Below are 20,240 nucleotides of genomic sequence, written 5' to 3'. Positions count from 1 at the left end.
GCCATCTTTGGGTTCCGGGCTTGGGTAAACAGGGCCTGCTATCCTCTTTTTCCTTTGGCACAACTAGAGACGCCCTCCCTCCTGTTCTCTGGGAACACTCTTCCTCCAGACACACATCACCTTCTTTTGGGCATGGAATATGAATCCGTTTATAATCCTGCCAGACACTACAGGCATCACGGCTGCCTTTTTCAGTGAAGCATCTGCTGAAATAATGTGTTTTTTTTATGATACAAAAACCTTGCTTGAAGTTCTTGACAGGCCCCTCAATAGTTCAACAGGACCCCTAACAAGGTGCTCTTGAGCCTGGCTTCCTCGCTGATGTGCAGGGAGAGCCTCTATTTTGTTAAAGGCCTCTGGAAAACTGGGGGTAGCGGGTGGGGAGCAGTAGCTCACCCCTACTCAGGATCGCGGGAGGCTGAGATCTGAGGATCCGTGGTTCAAAGCCAGCCTGGGCGGGAAAAGTCTGAGAGACATTCATCTGGTAATATATCTAGAACTGTTTTGCAGGAGTGTTTTCAAGTAAATGCTACCCTGCCAGAAGATAGATGAAGAGGGTCAGGGATGGCCATCTGTGGATGCTGCTTCAGCAAACCCCAGCCAGGACAGCTGCAGATTCTTCTAGCACCATGGGCCACCTGCTCGGAAGTCCGCCGCCTGTAGTTGTGCTGGTAAGACAGCTGGCTTTCAGACATTAAAGGTTCCTTAGTGGGGTCGGGAGGCAACAGTGTGCTTGCCATGTGTTCCTCTGGGAACAGCTGAGGATACAAATGTGACCATAGGGTTCTGTCCTAAGAGAAATAATATTCTCCTCCCTCACTCCCCCCAGCTCCCTCACACACTGGCACTCGAACTCAGGAAATGTGGGGTAGGGGGAAATTTTTCATTATGTGTTGGGTGATAAACATTTTTTTTTTTTTGGCCAGTCCTGGGGCTTGGACTCAGGGCCTGAGCACTGTCCCTGGCTTCTTTTTGCTCAAGGCTAGCACTCTGCCACTTGAGCCACAGTGCCACTTCTGGATATATATATATACACACACACATATGTATATATATACTTTATATATATTTTTATGTGTGTATATATATATATATATATACTTTTTTTTCCAGCTGGGCACTGGTTACTCACACCTGTGATCCTAACTGCTCAGGAGGCTGAGATCTGAGGACTCCAGTTTAATGCCAGCATGATGTCCTGAGTTCACGCTCCAGTACTAACTGTAAGGTCCACCCCCGGAAGTGCTCCATGCAGATGCCCCTCACCTGTTTAATTCATACCTACGTTACCTAGGTAACTGACACACCAGAGGCAGTTACCTCCCCCTTCTCTGAGGTCACATCCAACCCACCTGGCCATACCTCCCGCCCCTGCCCTAGATAAAGCATGGCCCTTCGGTGGTTCAGCCCTTCTCTCCAGCCATGCATCCTTTCAGCCACAGGCCAGCAACCAGCAGTTCAGGAATAAACTTTTCTCTCCTGCTTACATAGCACATGGTGTTCTCCTTTACCGGCCACTGACTTTAATAAACCTTACACTAGACACACACACACACACACACAGAGCTGGACTGCTCACAAGGGTATTTCCATACCTGGTACCCATCCTGCATCCCAGGGTGGATGGGAAACTGCATTCTATTTGATGGGTATTAAAGATTCCAAATGCAGTCTGAAGTAGATCAACCATGCCAGTCACTATCACCTACTCCTGCAGCGCCCTCCTCTGCACTGAGCTGTGTTTCATGAGGGGTGAAATTACTGGACTGGTCTTGGGCACTGCTTCATCGTCTAGACAGGTGGTCTAACCTAAAAGGACCTAAAGGGCAATGGTAATTGCCTAAGAAATCAGATAGGATCTACCCAGAATGTAGGCTGGCAGGGCCAAGACCATGGACCAGTAGGCAGTAAGAGAGTGGAACTGCTGAGCAGAGTGCACAAGCCATCATGGAAACAGGAGAGAGGTGCAGAGGACGCAAAGCCAAATCTCAGAGCTGCCAGGCTCTGCATACCTTTCCAGTGTCTGTCCCAATGTGACCTTCTCTCCCTTAAAGGTCTTTCAAGTCATGTTCTTTGCACCTCAGAGCCTAACTTCATAGTTCAAAATACTTGGCTTCAGGTTGGGTGCTGGTGGCTCATACCTGTAATTCTTGCTACTCAGGAGGCTGAGATCTGAGGACAGAGGTTTAAAGCGAGCCTAGGCAGAAAAATCGATGAGATTCTGATCTCCTGTTAGACACCAAAAAGCTGGAAATGGAGCTATGGCTCACGTGGTAGAGTTTTAGCCTTGAGAAAAAAAGCGCAAGGGCAGTATCCCGGCCCTGAGTTCAAGCTCCAGTTGTGGCATAAGAGCAAATTAAATCAAATTCAAAAAGAGACTCTGTCTTCAGAATACATACATACCAACTGGTTGTCCTTGCTGTTTGAGAAAGATAAAACTTGAGTTGGACAATATAAATACAAATTTTATTTAAACATCCTTTGTTATTCCTGGGGTGGGGGAGGACAAAAACAGCTTATTACCATTCACAATAGAACGAGGAGTGAGGCGTGCTCATGGTGGTAACTCTCTCTTCCAGGGTCCCTTCCTCTGAAAGCCAGGCTGTTCCCTGTAAGGCTTTTTTTTTGCCAGTCCTGGGGCTTGGACTCAGGGCCTGAGCACTGTCCCTGGCTTCTTTCTGCTCAAGGCTAGCACTCTACCACTTGAGCCACAGCGCCCCTTCTGGCTTTTTCTATATATGTGGTGCTGAGGGAATCGAACCCAAGGCTTCATGTATGCGAGGCAAGCACTTTACTGCAAAGGCCACATTCCCAGCCCTGAATAAGGCTTTTAATAAATTACACACCTCGTAGGTTTTTATCTGTCGTCTTCCTAACTACTCAGTGTACTGTTGCACAGCAACAATTCCTTTTTTTTCTGCTTCTTCGTCGGGAGTCTGAGCGTCTGAAACCTGCACTGGTGGGCCTCAGCGGAAGAGTCTTTCTGATGCCACTGGTGCAAGTACCCATTGTGGAAGTCAGCAGCTGTGAGTGTTTTCTTAAGCATTACTGATTGGACACCAATCCAGCCATCCTAAGGGAGAAGGACAAGAGTGACCAGGTAGTGGTGGGAAAATTGGGTAACTCAGGAAAGTCTAGTTTACTTTTAATTTTTTTTGACAGGACGGACTGGGGTTTGAACTCAGGGCTCTCAAGCCCTTGCTTATTAATTTTTCTGCTCACAGCTAATATTCCACCCACTTGAGCTATACACCTCCACTTCCGATGTTTTGGTATTTCACTGGAGATATGCATCTCACTGACTTTTCTATCCAGGCTGGCTTTGAACTGAGAGTCTCCTATCAGCCTCCTGAGTAGCAAGGAATATAAGTGTGAGTCAGTGGTGCCTAGCTTGTTTGCAAAACTTTTGTGTGTGCCATTACTTAGGGTGTGGGCACTGGCCCATTAGCCTTTTTCGCTCAAACCTAGTGCTCTATACCAACTGAGCTATAGCTCCACTTCGAGCTTTTTGGTGATTAACTGGAGCTAAGAGTATCACAGACTTTCATGCCCAGGCTGGCTTTGAATGGTGATCCTCAGAAATTTCAAACAAATCTTCACTAAATCCCTACTGCAAATATCACTTACCCTAACACATAATTTCCTTGATTCTGGACTTTTATTACTAAGGAGAATCAATGTATAGACCTGTACCCATTTTAACACACAGGGAGTAGAATGGAAAGTTATAGCATGGGGCTTAAGGTGTCAGATTATGTCCCAGTCATACTGTGACATAACATATTTACAAAGTAAGTAGATTTGTTACCTTGTAACAAATGCTCTCCTTACTTTAGAAAAGAAAACCAATGCCCAAGCTCAAGGGTAATTGTTTTCTTTTCCAGTTTATCAGACCCAAATTGACATGTTCCAATAGCCCAGCTGCTTCTGTGACAGCAGAATGCAGACCTGGGGAATTCAAAGCCACAGATGCCAACAAGACATATGCACCCAACACTGTTCTAGACCAGGCTTGGGAGGGGGAGGGGAAGAGGAGGGAGGAGTTTGGGATGGTCTATGAAGGTCGATCACACTTATTACACACTCAAACCCCCATTTTCCAGTACATAGTACCTCACACAAGTATCCTGTGACAGAAACACCCAGAACACGGAAGGAAGGCATGTGGAATACTTCTGACATCATAACAAACACAAAAACGTCATCATAAATCCTATTGAAATCTTCCTAACTACTGAGCAGGAAAATCAATTATACTACATGCTCTCTAGCTAGTAGGCTAGCCAGATACTCTGATAAACTGTGTGTGTGTTTTCTTTGCCAGTCCTAGGGCTTGAATTCAGGGCCTGAGCACTGTCCCTGACTTTCTTTTTGCTCAAGGCTAGTGCTCTAATACTTAAGCCACAGTTCTACTTCCTCCTTTTTCTATATATGTGGTGCTAAGGAATCATGCATGCTGGGCGAGCACTCTACCGCTAAGCCACATTCCCAGCCCCATGATAGATTGTTTTTAAGATACCAAACACAAGAGCTTATTAATGAAATTAGTAAAAATAAATTTTCTTTTGAGAAAGCTATTATTATATAATCTTTCACTGCCTAGTAATAATGCCTCAGTAAAATACTATTTGCAAATAAATCATGTCTGGGTACTGGTGGCTCAGACCTGTAATCCTAAGCTACTCAGGAGGCTGATATCTGAGGATTGTGGTCTTGACAAGCTAGTCTGGACAAGAGAGTCTGTGAGACTCTCAACTCCAAGTAACCACCAAAATCCAAAATCACTGGGAAGTGGAGATGTGGCTCAAGTAATAGAGTGCTAACTTTGAGTAAAACAGCTAAGGGGGTCGGGGGTCCTGGGCCCTGAGTTCAAGTCCCAGGACTGGCACATCCATACACAAAAAGCTAGAGAGATGCCACCACTTCTTAAGAAAGTGGTCTATTAGCTTCATCTGATAAATAAGCAGTCAAGTAAAGTCCTAATTAAGATATTACATGAGAACCAAGAACTGATGGTTCATGCCTGCAGGCTAGCTACTCACAGGAGGTTGAGATCTGGAGGTTGAGATCCAGAAGATCCTGGTTTTAAGCCAGCCTGGGCAGAAAATTCTGGAAGACTTATCTCCAATTCACCAGTAAAATGCTGAAGCGGAGCCATGGCTCAAATGGCAAACCACTAGCTACGTGCAAGAGAGGCTCTGAGTTCAAATCCTGGTACCAACACACACACACACCAAGATGCTAAATGATACAAACCATAAACTCAATAAAACAAGGATGATAACGTGAAATTCAAGGAGGATGTACCTTGCAGTAAACCAGCAGCACCTGGGACTGTTTGTGGTAGACCACGGACCCGGGGATAACAGTCTGTCCTGTTAATTTTGGATCTGAAGAAAAAAAAAAAAACAAAAGAAAGGTTTGAGTAACAGAGAATTATTCAACACTATGACACTTCTTAGAATAAAAACAAAAACAAAAAAGAAGTGGAGCTAGTGGCTCAGGACTATAATTTTAGCCACTTAGGGAAGCTAAGATCTGAGGAGCATGGTTCAATGCCAGCCCAGGCAAGCAAGTCCATGAGATTCTTATCTCCAATTAGTCACCGAAAGCCAGAAGTGGAGCTGTGGCTCAAGTGGTATAGCACCAGCCTTGAGACAAAGGCACAATGCCTTTGTCTCATTTTTCAAAATGAACTCCAGGAAATGGAAAAAGGTTTTTTTGCTTTGCTGTTGTTTTTGTTTTCTTTTTGCCTGTCTTTCTTTGGAAGGCTAAAGGGGTGCACAGAAATGGAGGGACAAAGAGTAAACAAATGCACTCACTAGACACTGCTGAAAATGAACCGTACAGCTAGGTGCCAGTGGCTCACACCTGTAATCCTAGCTACTCAGGAGGCTGAGATCTGAGGATTGTGGTTTGAAGCCAGTTAGGACAGGAAAGTCCATAAACTTTTAGCTCTAATTAACCACCAGAAACCAGAAGTGGCACTGTGGCTTCAAGTGGTAGAGCACTAGCCTTGAGAGAAAGGAAAGCTCAGGGATAGTGTCCCAGACCCTGAGTTCAAGCCCCACGGCTGACCAAAGAAAAAAAGTAAATGAACCATACAACTTTTGAGTAGGAATAGGAAGGGGAACTGGGAGTAAGGGAAGGGGTGACATTGCCCAAAAAGAAACGTACCCTTTTACCTGACTTACATAACTGTAACCCCTCTGCCTATCACTGGCATAATAACAATTTTTAAAAATTTACCATAAATAAAATAAAGCTAAAAGATAGCACCCAGGCCCTGAGTTTAAGCCTCAGTACCATACACACACACACACACACACACACACACACACACACACGAGCAAGAGTAGGTATGGCTCAAGTGATACAGTGCCAGCCATAAGCAAACCTGAGTACTGGCACAAATAAACAAAAAAAATAAAACAAGCTGGGTGCCAATGGTCAAACCTATAATCTTATACTCAGGAAGCTGAGATCTGAAGATTAATGGTTCCAAGCCAGCCAGGGCAGGGAAGTTTGTGAGATTCTTTTCTCTACCTACCTACCGAAAAAGCTGGAAGTGGAACTCTGACTCAAGTGGTAGAGCACTAGCCCTGAGCACAAAAGCTTACTGAGTTCAAGCCCCAAGACTGGTGCATGTGTGAGTGTGTGCACACACTTTCTCTCCCCCTCTCTCTCTATATATAAAATAATATACATATATACATATAAACAGTAATGATAACTGAGAGGCCATGTTTTCTTCCCTCTTTCTGTCCCGTAGCTTTTTGTTCAAGGCTTATACTCCACCACTTGAGCCACAGTTTCACTTCTGGCTTTTTGATGGTTAACTGGAAATAAGAGTCTTACGGACCTCCCTGCCTGGGCTGGCTTCAAACTGCAATCTTTATATCTCAGCCTCCTGAGGTATGAAGCTAGGATTACAGGTGCCACTGGTGTCCAGCTAAGACCTTTTTCTAAGACTGTAGCAACTATTCAAAAGTTGGTACCTTCAAGGACCGAGTTGTTAACTTCCACCAAATCCAGAAGTTTGATGGTCTTCCCCATCCAGACAGTTTGCAACGGAGTCTGCAGTTGAGATGAGAAAGAAGTGACAAAGGGATGCGCTTGCCCCAAACCCTTTCCATCTACTGTTCTGTGCTTGTCTACTCTGGCTTGTCATCCACACACAGACGAACTGGGATCTTGGTAGCTACAAATTACAGAGCACAACACAAATATGATCCCCTCTACCCGGTGTTTCTAAGACTTACAAGATCTTAATTTTTTTTGGTCAGTTGTGGGACTTGAACTCAGGGCCTGGGGTGCTGTTCTGAACTTCCTTTGCTCAAGGCTAGCACTTTGTACCTTGAGCCACAGTGCCACTTCTGGTCTTTTCTAACTGTGCCAGTCCTTGGGGCTTGGACACTGTATCTGAGCTTTTTTTTTTATACTCAAGGTTAGTGCTCTACCACTTTGAGCCACAGCTATACTTCTTGTTTTCTGGTGGTTAATTGGAGATAAGAGTTTCATGGACTTTCCTGCCTGCACTGGCTTTGAACCGTGATCCTCAGATCTCAGCCTCCTGAGTAGCTAGGATTACAGGCAGGAGCCACCAAAGCATGGCCTTGTTCATTATTTTTAAGTCAATGCTTAATATAGAAAGATTTTTTTTTTCCCCACATAGGCTAAGCCTAGGCTGGCTTTGAATTTAAAATTCTTCTACTTCAGCTTCTTAATCAGCTTCTTGGATGCTGGATTATGGGTATGTGCCACAACATCTGGCTTCAATGTTTATATCTTTATGAACATGCTTAATTGTACATTTATGCTGATCATTAAGGCTCAGCAGTAGAGCACTAACTAGCCTTGAGCAAATGAAGCTTGGGAATAGCACCTACGCCCTGAGTTCAAGCCCTGGGACAAAGAAAGAGAGGGAGGGAGGGAGGAAGGGAGGGAGGGAGGGAGGGAGAGAGGGATGAAGAAGGAAGGAAGGAAGGAAGAAAGGAAGGAAGGAAGGAAGGAAGGAAGGAAGGAAGGAAGGAAGGAAGGAAGGAAATTTAAAAAGTAACTGTCCTGGGGGGGGTGGTTAGGGAGAGGAGGTGGGAGAAAAATGAGGGAGGTAAAAAGTTTGATAAGAAATGTACTCACTGCCTTATGTATGAAATTGTAACCCCTCTGTACATCAATTTGACAACAAATCAATTTAAAATATTGTCCAAAAAATAAAAATGAAAAGTCCAATTTCCTAGGTTTAGTTTATAAGAGTCATTTCTAAATCAAAATACTCAGCAAATTACACATCCTCAATAAAGGAATAATAATTAGGTAAAGCTGACATCCCAACTTACTTACTATATTCCCAATGGCACGATAAAGCCTGAGTATCTGCTCTGATGTCTGTTCCTCCCACTTTATACAGCTGGTAGCTGAGGAAATCTTGGGGGCTACAAGACAAAGCCAAGAGCAAGAATGAGTATCAGGCTCTATGTGCACAAGCTGATTTAAGTACAACAGAATATGTACTGTAATATTCTCTCTGCTTCTGTATTTGTCAGATACGTGCCACAATAGGAAGTAAAAAGAAATAACCCCAGCTAGGTGCTGTTGGCTCACACCTATATTCCTAGCTACTGAGGAGGCTGAGATCTGAAGATGGTGGTTTAAATCCAGCCTGGGAAGGAAAGTCCATAAAACTCTTATCTCCAATAAACTACACAGAAAATCTTGGAAGTGGTGCTGTGGCTCAAGTGCTAGAGCCTTGAGTGGAAAAACTCAGGGGCAGTGCCCAGGCCCTGAGCTCAAGCCCTAGGATGGGAACAAAAAAAAAAAAAAAAAAAAAAAAAAAAAAAGGAAAAAAAGAAAAGACTAGAATCATAAGTAGAAAAATGGACCCATGGCATAATATACCCCAGGAAAAGCACATGCAAATAGTCCTTAAACACACAAAACTATCTTCAATAACACACACAGGAATAATGTACACTAAGGATACATTACTTTGTTTTGAGATATAGTCTTAATTGTGTGGCCCACACTGGCCTTGAAATTGGGATCCTCCTCTCATCTCAACAGGTGTGCACTACCATACCCAATGTGTACTTAAGATTATTGGAGTTAAGAGTCTCATGGACTTTCCTGTCAAGGCTGGCTTTAAACCACCATCCACCACCTCAGCTTTCTGAATAGGTCTACAGGCATGAGCCTCCAGCACCAGGTGCTGGCTTTTTCTACATATGTGGTACTGAGGAATAGAACCCAGGGCTTCATGCATGCGAGGCAAGCACTCTACCACTAAGCCACATCCCCAGCCCCAATTGGTTCTTTTTCAAATAAAAGGTTATTGAGCTGGGCGCCAGGGCTCACCCCTGTAATCTTAGCTCTACTCAGGCTAATCAGAGAAGATTGTGCCATTGTAAACATAGTAAATTGGGAAGCCAGGCCATTATGTCCTCTGGAAAAGGACATAAAGTAGGAACCTAATCTTATGAAAATTAAATTAAGGAAAAGTGCTGGGCCCTGGTGGCTCACATCTGTCATCCTAGCTACTCAGGAGGCTGAGATCCAGATGATTTTAGTTTAAGGCCATTTGGGGCAGAAAAGTCTCAGAATACACCTCCAAAATAAGCAAAAAGCCTGGCTAAATGGAAATGAGGTTTTTTCTTTGTTGCTGTTTTGTTTTCCTTTCCTTTACTGGAAGGACAAAGGGTGAACAAATACAGCAGTGGTACTCAGTAGACACTATGTTGAAAATGAGCTATATAACTTGTGGGTGGACATGGGAGGGAAAAACTGGGAGAGCAAGGGAAGGGGTGACATTGTCCAAAAAGAAATGTACTTTAGGGGCTGGGGATATGGCCTAGTGGCAAGAGTGCTTGCCTTGTATACATGAGGCCCTGGGTTCAATTCCCCAGCACCACATATACAGAAAATGGCCAGAAGTGGCGCTGTGGCTCAAGTGGCAGAGTGCTAGCCTTGAGCAAAAAGAAGCCAGGGACAGTGCTCAGGCCCTGAGTCCAAGCCCCAGGACTGGCCAAAAAAAAAAAAAGAAAGAAAAAAGAAAGAAATGTACTATAGAGGCTGGGAGTGTGGCTTGGCGGTAGGGTGCTTGCCTAGCATGCATGAAGCCCTGGGTTCAATTCCTCAGCACCACATAAACAAAGAAAAAGCCAGAAGTGGCGCTGTGGCTCAAGAGGTTGAGTGCTAGCCTTAAGCAAAAAGAAGTCAGGGACAGCATTTAGGTCCTGGAGTCCAAGCTCCAGAACTGGCAAAAAAAAAAAAAAAAAAAAAAAAAAAGAAGTGTGTACTCTACCTGAATTATGTAACTACAACCTCTCTGTATGTCACCTTTACATAACAGTAAAAGTTTTTTTAAAGCCAGGCTGGAGGTTTGGCTCAAGTGATAGAGCACCAGCTGAGCAAACAAGTACAAGGCCCCAAGTTCAAACCCTGGTACTGTCTACAAACAAGTAATAAATAATTGTAAAGTAGAATGAAGACACTACCATGTTCAGAATGATCATGACAAACGAAACCTCACTTGGTGTGAAATCTCTATGGCCTTCACTCACCATAAGTCACCCCCTCCGTTGGCTGCTGTCTTCCATTGCTCAGACTTTCAGGTAAGTTTTTCAGAACTGAAATAAGCTATGGAGAGAGGAAGAGAAAAGAAGCACATGACATACTTGAGATGGACAAAGCAGAAATACGTTACAGTACAGTACCGTGAAAAGGAGCCAGGTACAGAATAAGGAGTAAATTGGACACAGCTATTGCAAATGATGTTGACAGGAAGGTGAAGGCAATGCTCTGTGCTCAGTCGCGACTTGGTTCCACAGTACTGGGCCTGGCCTGCCTGCGCATGCTGTCAGCATGAGGCCCACCTGTCCTCAGCTGGCTACTGTTCCCCTATAGAAGACCGAGAGAGCACAGGGCCATATAGAGAAGATCCTCTGAGTCACAGGGCTCTGGGTTCCAATCCCACTTCACTACCTCCTTCCTATCTGTTGCATGAAAAAGTTATTTAACTTGTTTGTGGCCTTCAACACCATCATGCATGAAGCAACTGACAGTAACAACTATCCCAAAGGCTTATTGGGAAGGCATAAAACCCTCATGGAGTATCAGAACCTGGCAAGCCAGGTACTACTGGCTCACGGTTGTCATCCTAGCTACTCAGGAGGCTGAGATCTGAGGATCTCTGTTCAAAGGCAGCCAGGGAAAAGAGTCAATTGGAGACATTTATCTCCAATCAACCACCAGAAAGCCTGAAGTGGAGCTGTGGCTCAAGTGGCAGAGTGCTAGCCCCAGTACTAGCACAAAGAAAAAGATAATCCACTTTGGGCATACGAGCCAATCAATGGCCATCACCATTATAAATACGATCACTTCTAAGACAACACCAGAATGGAAAGAACCATGCATGTGGTAGTTGGTGGTGGGGTTTCTACAATATAAAATCAATTTGTTCCTATGAAAATCACAGAGTCTTTAAGATTCACCCAGGATGTACTGCTGCAGAGAAATGAGATGCACAAAGCCATGCAGAGAAGATCACATGTGGGTGGGCAGAATCCCAGAGCCCATGATACTAATGACCGAAAGGGGTATGACAGCCAGGGACCAGAAGCAGAAGCCAGGACGGCATGTGGATGATGAAGGACATCCCTATAGGATGTGGGGATCACAGGTACAAGCCCTCAAAGATCATGAATGCCAGGGAGGGAAGCTGCTCTTTAAAAAAATAAAGTCATGCTTTTCCTCACGAGCCCTCCCCATCCCATGTGAGTGGGAAGCGTGGAATGGAGAACTCTACCATATCAGCACCCAGTCGCGACAGTACCACTTCCAGTTCCTTTGAGGTAGCTTTCGGTGGCACCGGGACTGTTTCTTGCTTGAGAATTGGGCCGACATCAAACCTAGGAAAAATACCAAAAGGATTTGTGGGGTGCTAGTGGTTCATGCCTGTAATCCTAGCTATTCAGTAGGCTGAGATCTGAGGATCGTGGTTCAAAGCTAGCCAGGGCAGGAAAAGTCCATGAGACTCTTATCTCCAATTAACCACCAAGGAAACAGGAAGTGGAGCTGCGGTAGAGAGCTAGCCTTGAGCAAAAGCAGTTTAGGGATAGCACCCTAGTCCTGAGTTTAAGCCCCAGGACTGGCACCAAAAAACACTAAAAAAAAGAAGCAGATAACACGATTCCTATTTTTTTTTTGTTTGTGTTAGCACCTCTCACACTCTCTTAGCTTTTGTGTTCAAGGTAGGTGCTCTACCATTTGAGCCACAGCTCCACCTCTGGCTTTTTGCTGGTTCACTAGAGATAAGAAGAGTCTTTTGGATTTGACTGAACTGCCTTTAAAACAAGATCCTCAGATCTCAGCCTTCAGAGGAGCTAGAATTACAAGCATAAGCCACCTCTATTATACTTTCAATCAATCATAATTTGAGAAATCAAGGCCTGAAGAATTGAAATTCCAAAGAACATGCACATATTTGTTGTCCTGTGGCATACCCCCTGCGGTCACTGTATATGATTTTGGTACACTGGATACTGTATATGTGCTTATCTGAACTAGGGAAGGGAAAGACAAATGAGGAAGGGTATAACAAGACAAAAAATATACTCACTACGTTAGTATGTAACTGTACATTATCTCTGTACATCACCTTGTCAATAAAGTTTAATAAAAAAAACCCCAAGTGTTAATTTAAACTAACAACTTATATTTTACAACAATTTTGAAGAGACAATGTTATACATTCCTAACTACTCAGGAGGCTGAGATCTGAGAACTGCAGTTCAAAGCCAGCCTGGACAGGAAAGTCTGTGAGATTCATATCCAATTAACCACCTGAAAACTGGAAGTGGTTCTGTGGCTCAAAGTAGTAGAGCACTAGCAATGAGCTAAAGAGCTCAGGGACAGTACCCAGGCCCAGAACCAACAAAAAAATTAAAAGAAATGAGGGCTGGGTATGTGGCTTAGTGGTAGAGCGCTTGCCTAGCATGCATGAAGCACTGAGTTCAATTCCTCAGTACCACATAAACAGAAAAAGCCAGAAGTGGTGCTGTGACTCAAGTGGTAGAGTGCTAGCCTTGAGCAAAAAGGAGCTAGGAACAGTGCTCAGAGCCTGAGTCCAAGACTCAGGACTGGTAAAAAAAAAAAAAAAGAGAAAGGAAGGGAGAGAAGGAGAGACAGAGAGAGACACAGGGAGTGTATATATTGGGCATAGTGATGCATGCCTGTAATTTCAGCTACTTAGGAAGTGGAGCTAGGAGTATCAAGGCCGGAGGCCAGTTAGGCCAAAGCAAGGGACCCTATCTGAGGCTGGAATGTGGCTTAGTGGAAGAGTGCTTGCCCAGCATGCATGAAGCCCTGGGTTTGATTCTTCAGTACCATATACACAGAAAATGCCGGAAGTGGCAGACTGCTAGCCTTGAGTCAAAGAAGCTCAGGGACAATGCCCAGAACTTGAGTTCAAGCCCCAGGACTAGAAAAAAAAAAAAAAAAAAAAAAAAGAGAGACCCTATCTTAAAAAACCAACTGAAAGCAAAAGGCTATGGGGTATGAGTCCAGTACTACAGAGCTTAGTGATAAACCCTGACTTCATGAGAGAGAGAGAGAGAGAGAGAGAGAGAGAGAGAGAGAGAGAGAGAGAGAGAGAAAGAGAAGAGCGAGAGAAAAAGGGAGGGAGAGATAGACAGTACATAAATAAATGAAATAAATACCAAGACATATAGTTTGTGTTAGGAACCAAGAAAACCCAGAAAGAGTATAAAGGCAAATGAGAGCCAGGCACCAGTGGCTCCTGCCTGGAATTCCAGTTACTTAGGAGGCTGAGATCTGAGGATCATCGCTCAAAGCCAGCCTGGGCGGGAAAGTCTGTTAGGCTCTCATCTCCAGTAAACCATCACCACCACCACCACCAAAAAAAAAAAAGAGCTTTGGCTCAAGAGGGAGAGCACTACCCTTAAGCCAAAGCTCAGTGACAGTGCCCAAGGCCACCAAAAATAAAGAAGCATATGAAGCAGTTCAGAAGTTAGTGAACTTTGTCCATCCACACTGCCCCTCCAAGGTTGACCACTATCAATATTTAAATACACAAACATATCAAGTCAAAAAAAAAGTCACCAAGTTTTACCTTTTAGGTCTGATTTGCATAACTGTTACTCCGGTCACCGCGTCTCCGTGAAGCACCGTGTGGATGATGGGGGCTGGGCCTCGCCACCGGGGCAGGCAGCTCGGGTGCACGTTGAGCATGCCACTGACACAGAGAACGCAGATTAGTACAAAACCTTCACTCGCGGCTTCCTGAGTAGCTAGGATTGTAGGCATGAGCCACCAGTGCCTGGTCAAACCTATTCTTCCATCACCTCAACAACAATAACAAAAAGGCTAGGAAAGTTCACTGACCTACCATAAAAAACTGATTATGTTCAGAATGTCTGAGCATTTATAAACGAAACGTAAAATACTTACATGATCACTCAAGTCTAGTTATGCACTTCACAAACAACACCAAACTCTAAGCTGGGCAACGGTGGTTCTAATCCTGGCTACTAAGGAAGATGAAATCTGAGGATCGAGGTTTGAAGGCAGCCTGGGCAGAAAAATCCCCTCAAGACTCTTGTCTCCAATTAACCAGTAAAAAGCCAGAGGCAGAGCTGCGGCTCAAGTGGTACAATGCCAGCCTTGAGGAAATGAAGGGCTGAGGAGAGTTCAAGCTCCAGTAGCAGAACTAAAAACACACAAATATAATTTAGCCACAATTCTTTTTACTTCAGTATTTGCTTCTTTTTTACCGCTGGTTCTGGGCTTGAACTTGGGCCTGAGTGCTGTCCCTGAGCCTCTCTATGCTCAAGCCTAGCACTCTACCACTTGAGCCCCAATACCAGCCCTGCTTTTTCTGTTCTGTTTATTGGAGAGAGGTCTCATGGACTTTCTTGCACTGGGCTAGAGCCATAGGCGCATGACTTCTTACTTCTGTATTATATGTAGAATGCCTAAAACAAGCTTCATGTATCCCTACCAGCAATCTGCTTACCTGTCCTGTTTACCCCAGTACAATTGTCATCCATTGCCGAGCAAGTGAACACCTTAATTATCTCTCACTAGGATGTCTCCCTCATGAAGTGAAATGTGTGCGTTATATTCTAAGTCCCACTGTCCATTCAATCAACATTTGCTGAGTACCATCCATGTCTAGGCACCAAAAAGAAAACAGAATCCTATAACCAGGCTCCTGTAGCTCACTCCTGTAATCCTAGCTACTCAGGAGGATGAGCTCTGAGGACTGTGGTTCAAAGCCAGCCAGGGCAGAAAAAGTCCATGAGACTCTTAGCCCCAATGGCTTAAGTGGTAGAGTGCTAGCTAGCCTTGAGCAAAAAGTAAGGGTCAGATCCAGAGTTCAAACCCCAGCAGTGGCACAAAAAACAAAACAATAACCAAACACCAAAAAAAACCAAACAAACTTATTTAGAAAGAAAAAACAACCATAGTCTCTATAACTGTATTTCCTTAGAAATAAAACTTACTAGGGAAATTTAAGAATAAGAGTCTCACTCAAAAGACGGCCGAAGGAAGCCACTACCCCGACATCGAAGTCTCCGGAACCCACATGTGGCCACTCGTGTACTGGAAGCTGGTACTCCACAGCGAACTGCTTCACAGGCAGGCCTTTCAAGGATGGCGAAGGTATAGTCACCACCTCCAGTTTCTCAATTAACTCTTCCTCTTTGTTTTCTCTAAATAGAAAGATCAGAAGAGAAATATGACTGCATCACGATGATGACTCAAAGCTGCTTCTGAAACACTACAAGAGTTTTTTATTTTTATCAGTCATGGGGTTTGAACTCAGGACCTGGACACTGTCCCTGAGCTTTTTGCTCAAGGCTAGTGCTCTACCACTTTCAGCCACAGTGCTACTTCCGGTTTTCTAGTGGTTCATTGAAGATGTCTCACCAACTTTCCTGCCTGGGCTGGCTTTGAACAGTGATCCTCAGATCTCAGCCTTCTGAGTAGCTAGGATTACAGGTGGGAGCCACCAGTGCCCAGCCAGTAAAGGTATTTTTATGATTAAACTCCTGAGTTATTTAGTTGTTAGGGTTTTTGTTGTTGCTGCTGTTTGTTTTTTGGTGCCAGACTGGAGTTTGAACTTGGCCCAGCTTAGCTATTTTACTCAAGGGTGGCACTCTACCGCTCAAGCCACAGCTCCATTTCCAGCTTTTTGGTGGGTAACTAGAGTTTAGAGTTTCATACTTTCCTGTCCAGGCTGGTTTCAAACTGTAATCCTTAGATCTCAGCCTCTTGAGTAGTTAGGATCACAGGTGTGAGCCACCAGTGCCTGGCTATGTTTTTAATTTTTATTTAATTTTAATTATTTGAAATTCAAAAAGCCATATGTGGCTACTATTTTGATAGCATTGATGTAGAGATTTTCTGCGTATATGAAACATTATTTTTACACAACCGTGAAAACATAATATTCTTTGGCCTTTTATTACCTCTAAATATATGCAATTTTGAGTCTTAGAAAAAAATTAATAGCTGGGCAGAGGGGTGCACCCTTGTAATCCTAGTTACTGAAAGAGGCTGAGATTTGGAGCATTGTGATTCCAAGCAAGTTGGGTAAGAAAAGTCCACAAGACCCCATTTCCAATTAACCAGTAAAAAGCAGGGCTGGAATTGGGGCTCAAGTGGTAGAGCACCAACCTAGCAAGCAAACAGAGTGGGAAGCCTTGATTTCAAGCCGAAGTACCTCCATAAAAAAGGGGAGTATTGAAGATAGATTCAATGTATGAAGGACTGAAGAACTGTATTTGTAGATGATGGATATAAATGGCAGAAATGAGAATGGTAGAGGGGGTGGGAATCAGGATTAGAAACCAAAGTTGGAGAGGAGGGAGCAGCAGCTCTAGTATTGCCACCAATTTTTCTTTTTTCTTGCCAGTCCTGGGCCTTGAACTCTGGGCCAGAGCACTGTTCCTGGCTTCTTTTTGCTCAAGGTTAGCACTCTGCCACTTGAGCCACAGCGCCACTTCTGGCCATTTTCTATATATGTGGTACTGAGGAATCGAACCTAGGGCTTCTTGTGTACGAGGCAAGTACTCTTGCCACAAGGCCATATCCCCAGCCCTGCCACCAATTTTTCATGACAAGTTGAATTTCACATTTTTCCTCCAGTAAACAAGATTTATTAAGTGTTATACACACTCAATGTAGTCCCGAGAGGCCAGCTTTATGAATCTACTGATTACAAACAAACAGTTCTTGGGGAGGGGGTGGGCTATATCCTGGTGTCAACCTTAGAAAATGTCCCCCCCCCCCGCTGTGTAGTAAGCGGAAGGAATGAGACCCAAGTGTGCAATGAACGCATCACCTGCTGAGACCAGGCCCAACCCAGACCGATGGGAGGCAGAAGGAAGATCCGAACCCTGGCCTTGGAAGTCAGAGCTTGGTTGCAACTCCACCCAGCTCGGCTCAACGTCTCTGAGTCCACCTTCCTCCCAAGCAAAGGCAGGCCGGGCGGAAATGGGGGGACAGAAGGGTCAGCACGGGGGTATCCCCAATGTAGACCGGGTTTGCAGAGACCATCGAACTGGACCCGGGCTGAAACTAGGCTTCCAGAGCACTCGGGGGTGGAGGACGGACCCCCGGCCCCGTCTCCGGCCTTCACCGCCGCCCCAGCCCCCGGCCCGGGCCTCAGCCCTGGCCCTCACCCCGGTTCCCACCCCGACCCCAGCCCGACCCCGGCCGCTTCCGGCTCCCGCCCTCACCCCGGTTCCCACCCCGACCCCAGCCCGACCCCGGCCGCTTCCGGCTCCCGCCCTCACCCCGCTACCTGGCGGCGTGCAGCGCCCGCAGCGTCTCCCGGGCGAATTGGTCGGTGCCGAAGAAAAGCACCCGCCAGGGAGGCTTCTTGCGAACTTGGGCATCTCGGACGTCCTCCGGGCCGGGGGCCCCGTTGATCCCGACTAGCGCCCGCCACTGGTAGCGGGGCCTCCCGCCCGCCAAGCTACGGGACAGCCGAGGTCCCCAGCACCGCCGCACGGGTACCCTCATCGCCCCGGCCGCCCGCGGCCCCCGTTGCGCATGCGCCGGAGGGCGGGGCCACGCGGCGCGAGGGCGGGGCCTTACATGATGGGGCGTGGCCTGATCGTTCCCGGGGGCGGGGCCTGCCTGCGTTGCAGAACTGCACCATTTAGCCACCCTCCCAGAATTATTATTTCGAGAACAAATGATAACGCACTTCCAGCAGGAGCCTTATTTATATAAAGCGGTATAATTTTCTCATTTATTATGATATGTAATATTTACTAAACACTGTGTTGGCAGGATCTAGCTACGTACTCCACGTCCATTGGTAGTTAATCTTCCCGTCCATTGTCCTAGAGAGATATTGCTACATTTCACTGATGACAACCGAAGCTCAGTGAAAGCAAGAACTTCCTGTGTCCACAAAGCCAGTAAACAGCAGAGCGGAGGTGGGATTGGGGTTGTGGAGGGGGATCTAGGGAGGTGATAATGTTCACTTGTTGAGGCAGTGTGCGATTTGAGCCACAAGATGGACTGGAGGTATGGTTCAAGTGGTAAAGCACCAGCCAAGAGCAAGCAAACAGAGCAAACGTCAATCAGGCCCTGAATTCAATTCCTAGTGCCCCCAAAAGCTAAGCATGATGTTATTGTAATGGCTGGAGTTTCTCTAGAATATTAAAAATGAAATTAAACCTCTTCATTGTGAAGCTGGGCACAGGTGATTCACACCTGCAATCCTAGCTACTCAGGAGGCTGAGATCTAAGGATGGCGGTTCGAAGCCAGTCTGGGCAGGAAAATATGTGAGACTCTTATCTCCAATAAACTACTCAAAGAAAGCCAGAAGTGGCTCTGTGGCTCAAGTGGTAGAGCACTAGCCTTGAGCCAAAGAAGCTCAGCGCAGTGCCCAGGCCCAGAGTTCAAGACCTAGGACTGGCAAAGAATAAAAATAAAATAAATAAGCTCTTCATAATGTGTCAGAGGTACGAGGTGTGGTCCACTTGCAAGCCTTGCCTCTGGCACAGGCACATGGAGAAAATGAGGACTTCCACCCTGAAATCTGAAGGAACTTCATGCCATAAATGAAGCTACTTAGGAGGCTGAGATCTTTGAATCCTGGTTCAAAGCCAGCCTCAACAAGAAAATCTGTGAGACTCTTACCTCCAATTAACCAGCAAAGAGCTGGAAGTGGAGCTGTGGCTCAAGTAGTAGACTACTAGCTTTGAGTGAAAAAGCTGAGGAACAGTCTCTAGGCCCTGAGTTCAAACCTCAGAACTGATACCAAAAAAAAGTGGAGCAAAAATTTCATATTGGGGGAACAGCCAGAGCCCTGGAGAAGATAAAGCAGGGACAGGAGGAAAATGATCAGAGCTCTGGTTAGTAAAGTGACCCAGGCCTGAGTTCTCAAGAACTGCCTCTAGCCTGGGAAACAATGCCACAGGCGACCAAGGAAAGGCCTGCCACACACCTGTCCAGTGCCAGGAGCAGGAACTGAACCCAAGGATACCGACAACCCAGTTGAAGCCTTTGGGAAGGCAGTTCCCTCTCAGACTGTACTGATCTGCGGTATCTTCCCTGTAAATGCACAAGAAGTCCACAAGGGGGCATTGTTCCTCAGTCTTTCCAGGATTAAGGGGGGGGGGGGGGGGGGGGGTTGGTGGTGGCAAATTCTCCTCACTGAGCTGTTTCTGCCCTGGAGGATCTCAGCCCAGATGTCTCTCTAGTTTGCCCAGTGGCTTTGAAAACCAGGGTTCCAAGGCCATACCCACTCCCTGCAAACCACATTCTCCCATTCCCCAGTTTTATCAGAAGATACACAAATACCAAGGGATAATAGATTCCCCCACTAGGAGATGTTCTGGGGACTCACAGGACTGGGTGTCCTTTAAAAGAGAAAGTGAAGACCTGGAGACTTAGCTCAAGTGGTAGAGGGCCTGTCTAGGGAGGGGAGAGAGACAGAGACAGAGAGGGAGACAGGGAGAGAGAGAGAAAGAGAGAAGAGAGAGAGAGAGAGAGAGAGAGAGAGAGAGAGAGAGAGAGAGAGAGAGAGAGAGAGAGAGAGAGAGAGAGAGAGAGAGGGAGGGAGAGGAGACAGAGAAGCAGGCAGATATGCCAGGTGCCAGTGGCTACCCAGGAGGCTGAGATCTGAGGATCACAGTTCAAAGCCAGCCTGGGCAGGAAAACCTGTGAGACTCTTATCTCCAGTTTGCCACCAGAAAAA

The 20,240-nt window shown here is 45.7% G+C and overlaps 1 protein-coding gene across 3 annotated transcripts; it reads right to left on the bottom strand.

The window, feature by feature from the left end:
- Positions 1 to 2,798: 2,798 nt before the first annotated feature.
- Mtfmt (mitochondrial methionyl-tRNA formyltransferase) lies at positions 2,799 to 18,057 on the bottom strand. Of its 3 annotated transcripts, XM_048332908.1 has the most exons (9): positions 17,828 to 18,057; positions 15,522 to 15,731; positions 14,129 to 14,251; positions 11,804 to 11,906; positions 10,560 to 10,635; positions 8,344 to 8,435; positions 6,999 to 7,077; positions 5,308 to 5,390; positions 2,799 to 3,073 (listed from the first exon to the last, which is right to left on the bottom strand). In XM_048332908.1, the coding sequence occupies exons 1-9, from the start codon at positions 18,046 to 18,048 to the stop codon at positions 2,873 to 2,875; spliced, it is 1,188 nt and encodes a 395-aa protein (XP_048188865.1). In that variant the 5' UTR covers positions 18,049 to 18,057; the 3' UTR covers positions 2,799 to 2,872. The 3 variants fall into 3 exon arrangements, with proteins under 3 accessions (XP_048188865.1, XP_048188866.1, XP_048188867.1); XM_048332909.1 differs by lacking the exon at positions 6,999 to 7,077 and having other exon boundaries at positions 8,340 to 8,435; XM_048332910.1 differs by lacking the exon at positions 15,522 to 15,731.
- Between the last annotated feature and the right edge of the window lie 2,183 nt (positions 18,058 to 20,240).

The sequence above is a fragment of the Perognathus longimembris genome, chromosome 23, assembly GCF_023159225.1.
Source record: "Perognathus longimembris pacificus isolate PPM17 chromosome 23, ASM2315922v1, whole genome shotgun sequence".
Lineage (NCBI taxonomy): Eukaryota > Metazoa > Chordata > Mammalia > Rodentia > Heteromyidae > Perognathus > Perognathus longimembris.
This window is presented reverse-complemented; position numbering and strand designations above follow the sequence as displayed.

Excerpts from the sequence above, each read along its gene's own strand:
- Mtfmt (XM_048332908.1), bottom strand. The coding sequence starts at position 18,048 with ATGAGGGTACCCGTGCGGCGGTGCTGGGGACCTCGGCTGTCCCGTAGC. Across the intron at positions 8,436-10,559 it reads AACGGAGGGGGTGACTTATG|CCCCCAAGATTTCCTCAGCT; the intron begins GTGAGTGAAGGC and ends TTTGTCTTGTAG. Across the intron at positions 3,074-5,307 it reads TGCTGCTGGTTTACTGCAAG|GATGGCTGGATTGGTGTCCA; the intron begins GTACATCCTCCT and ends CTTCTCCCTTAG.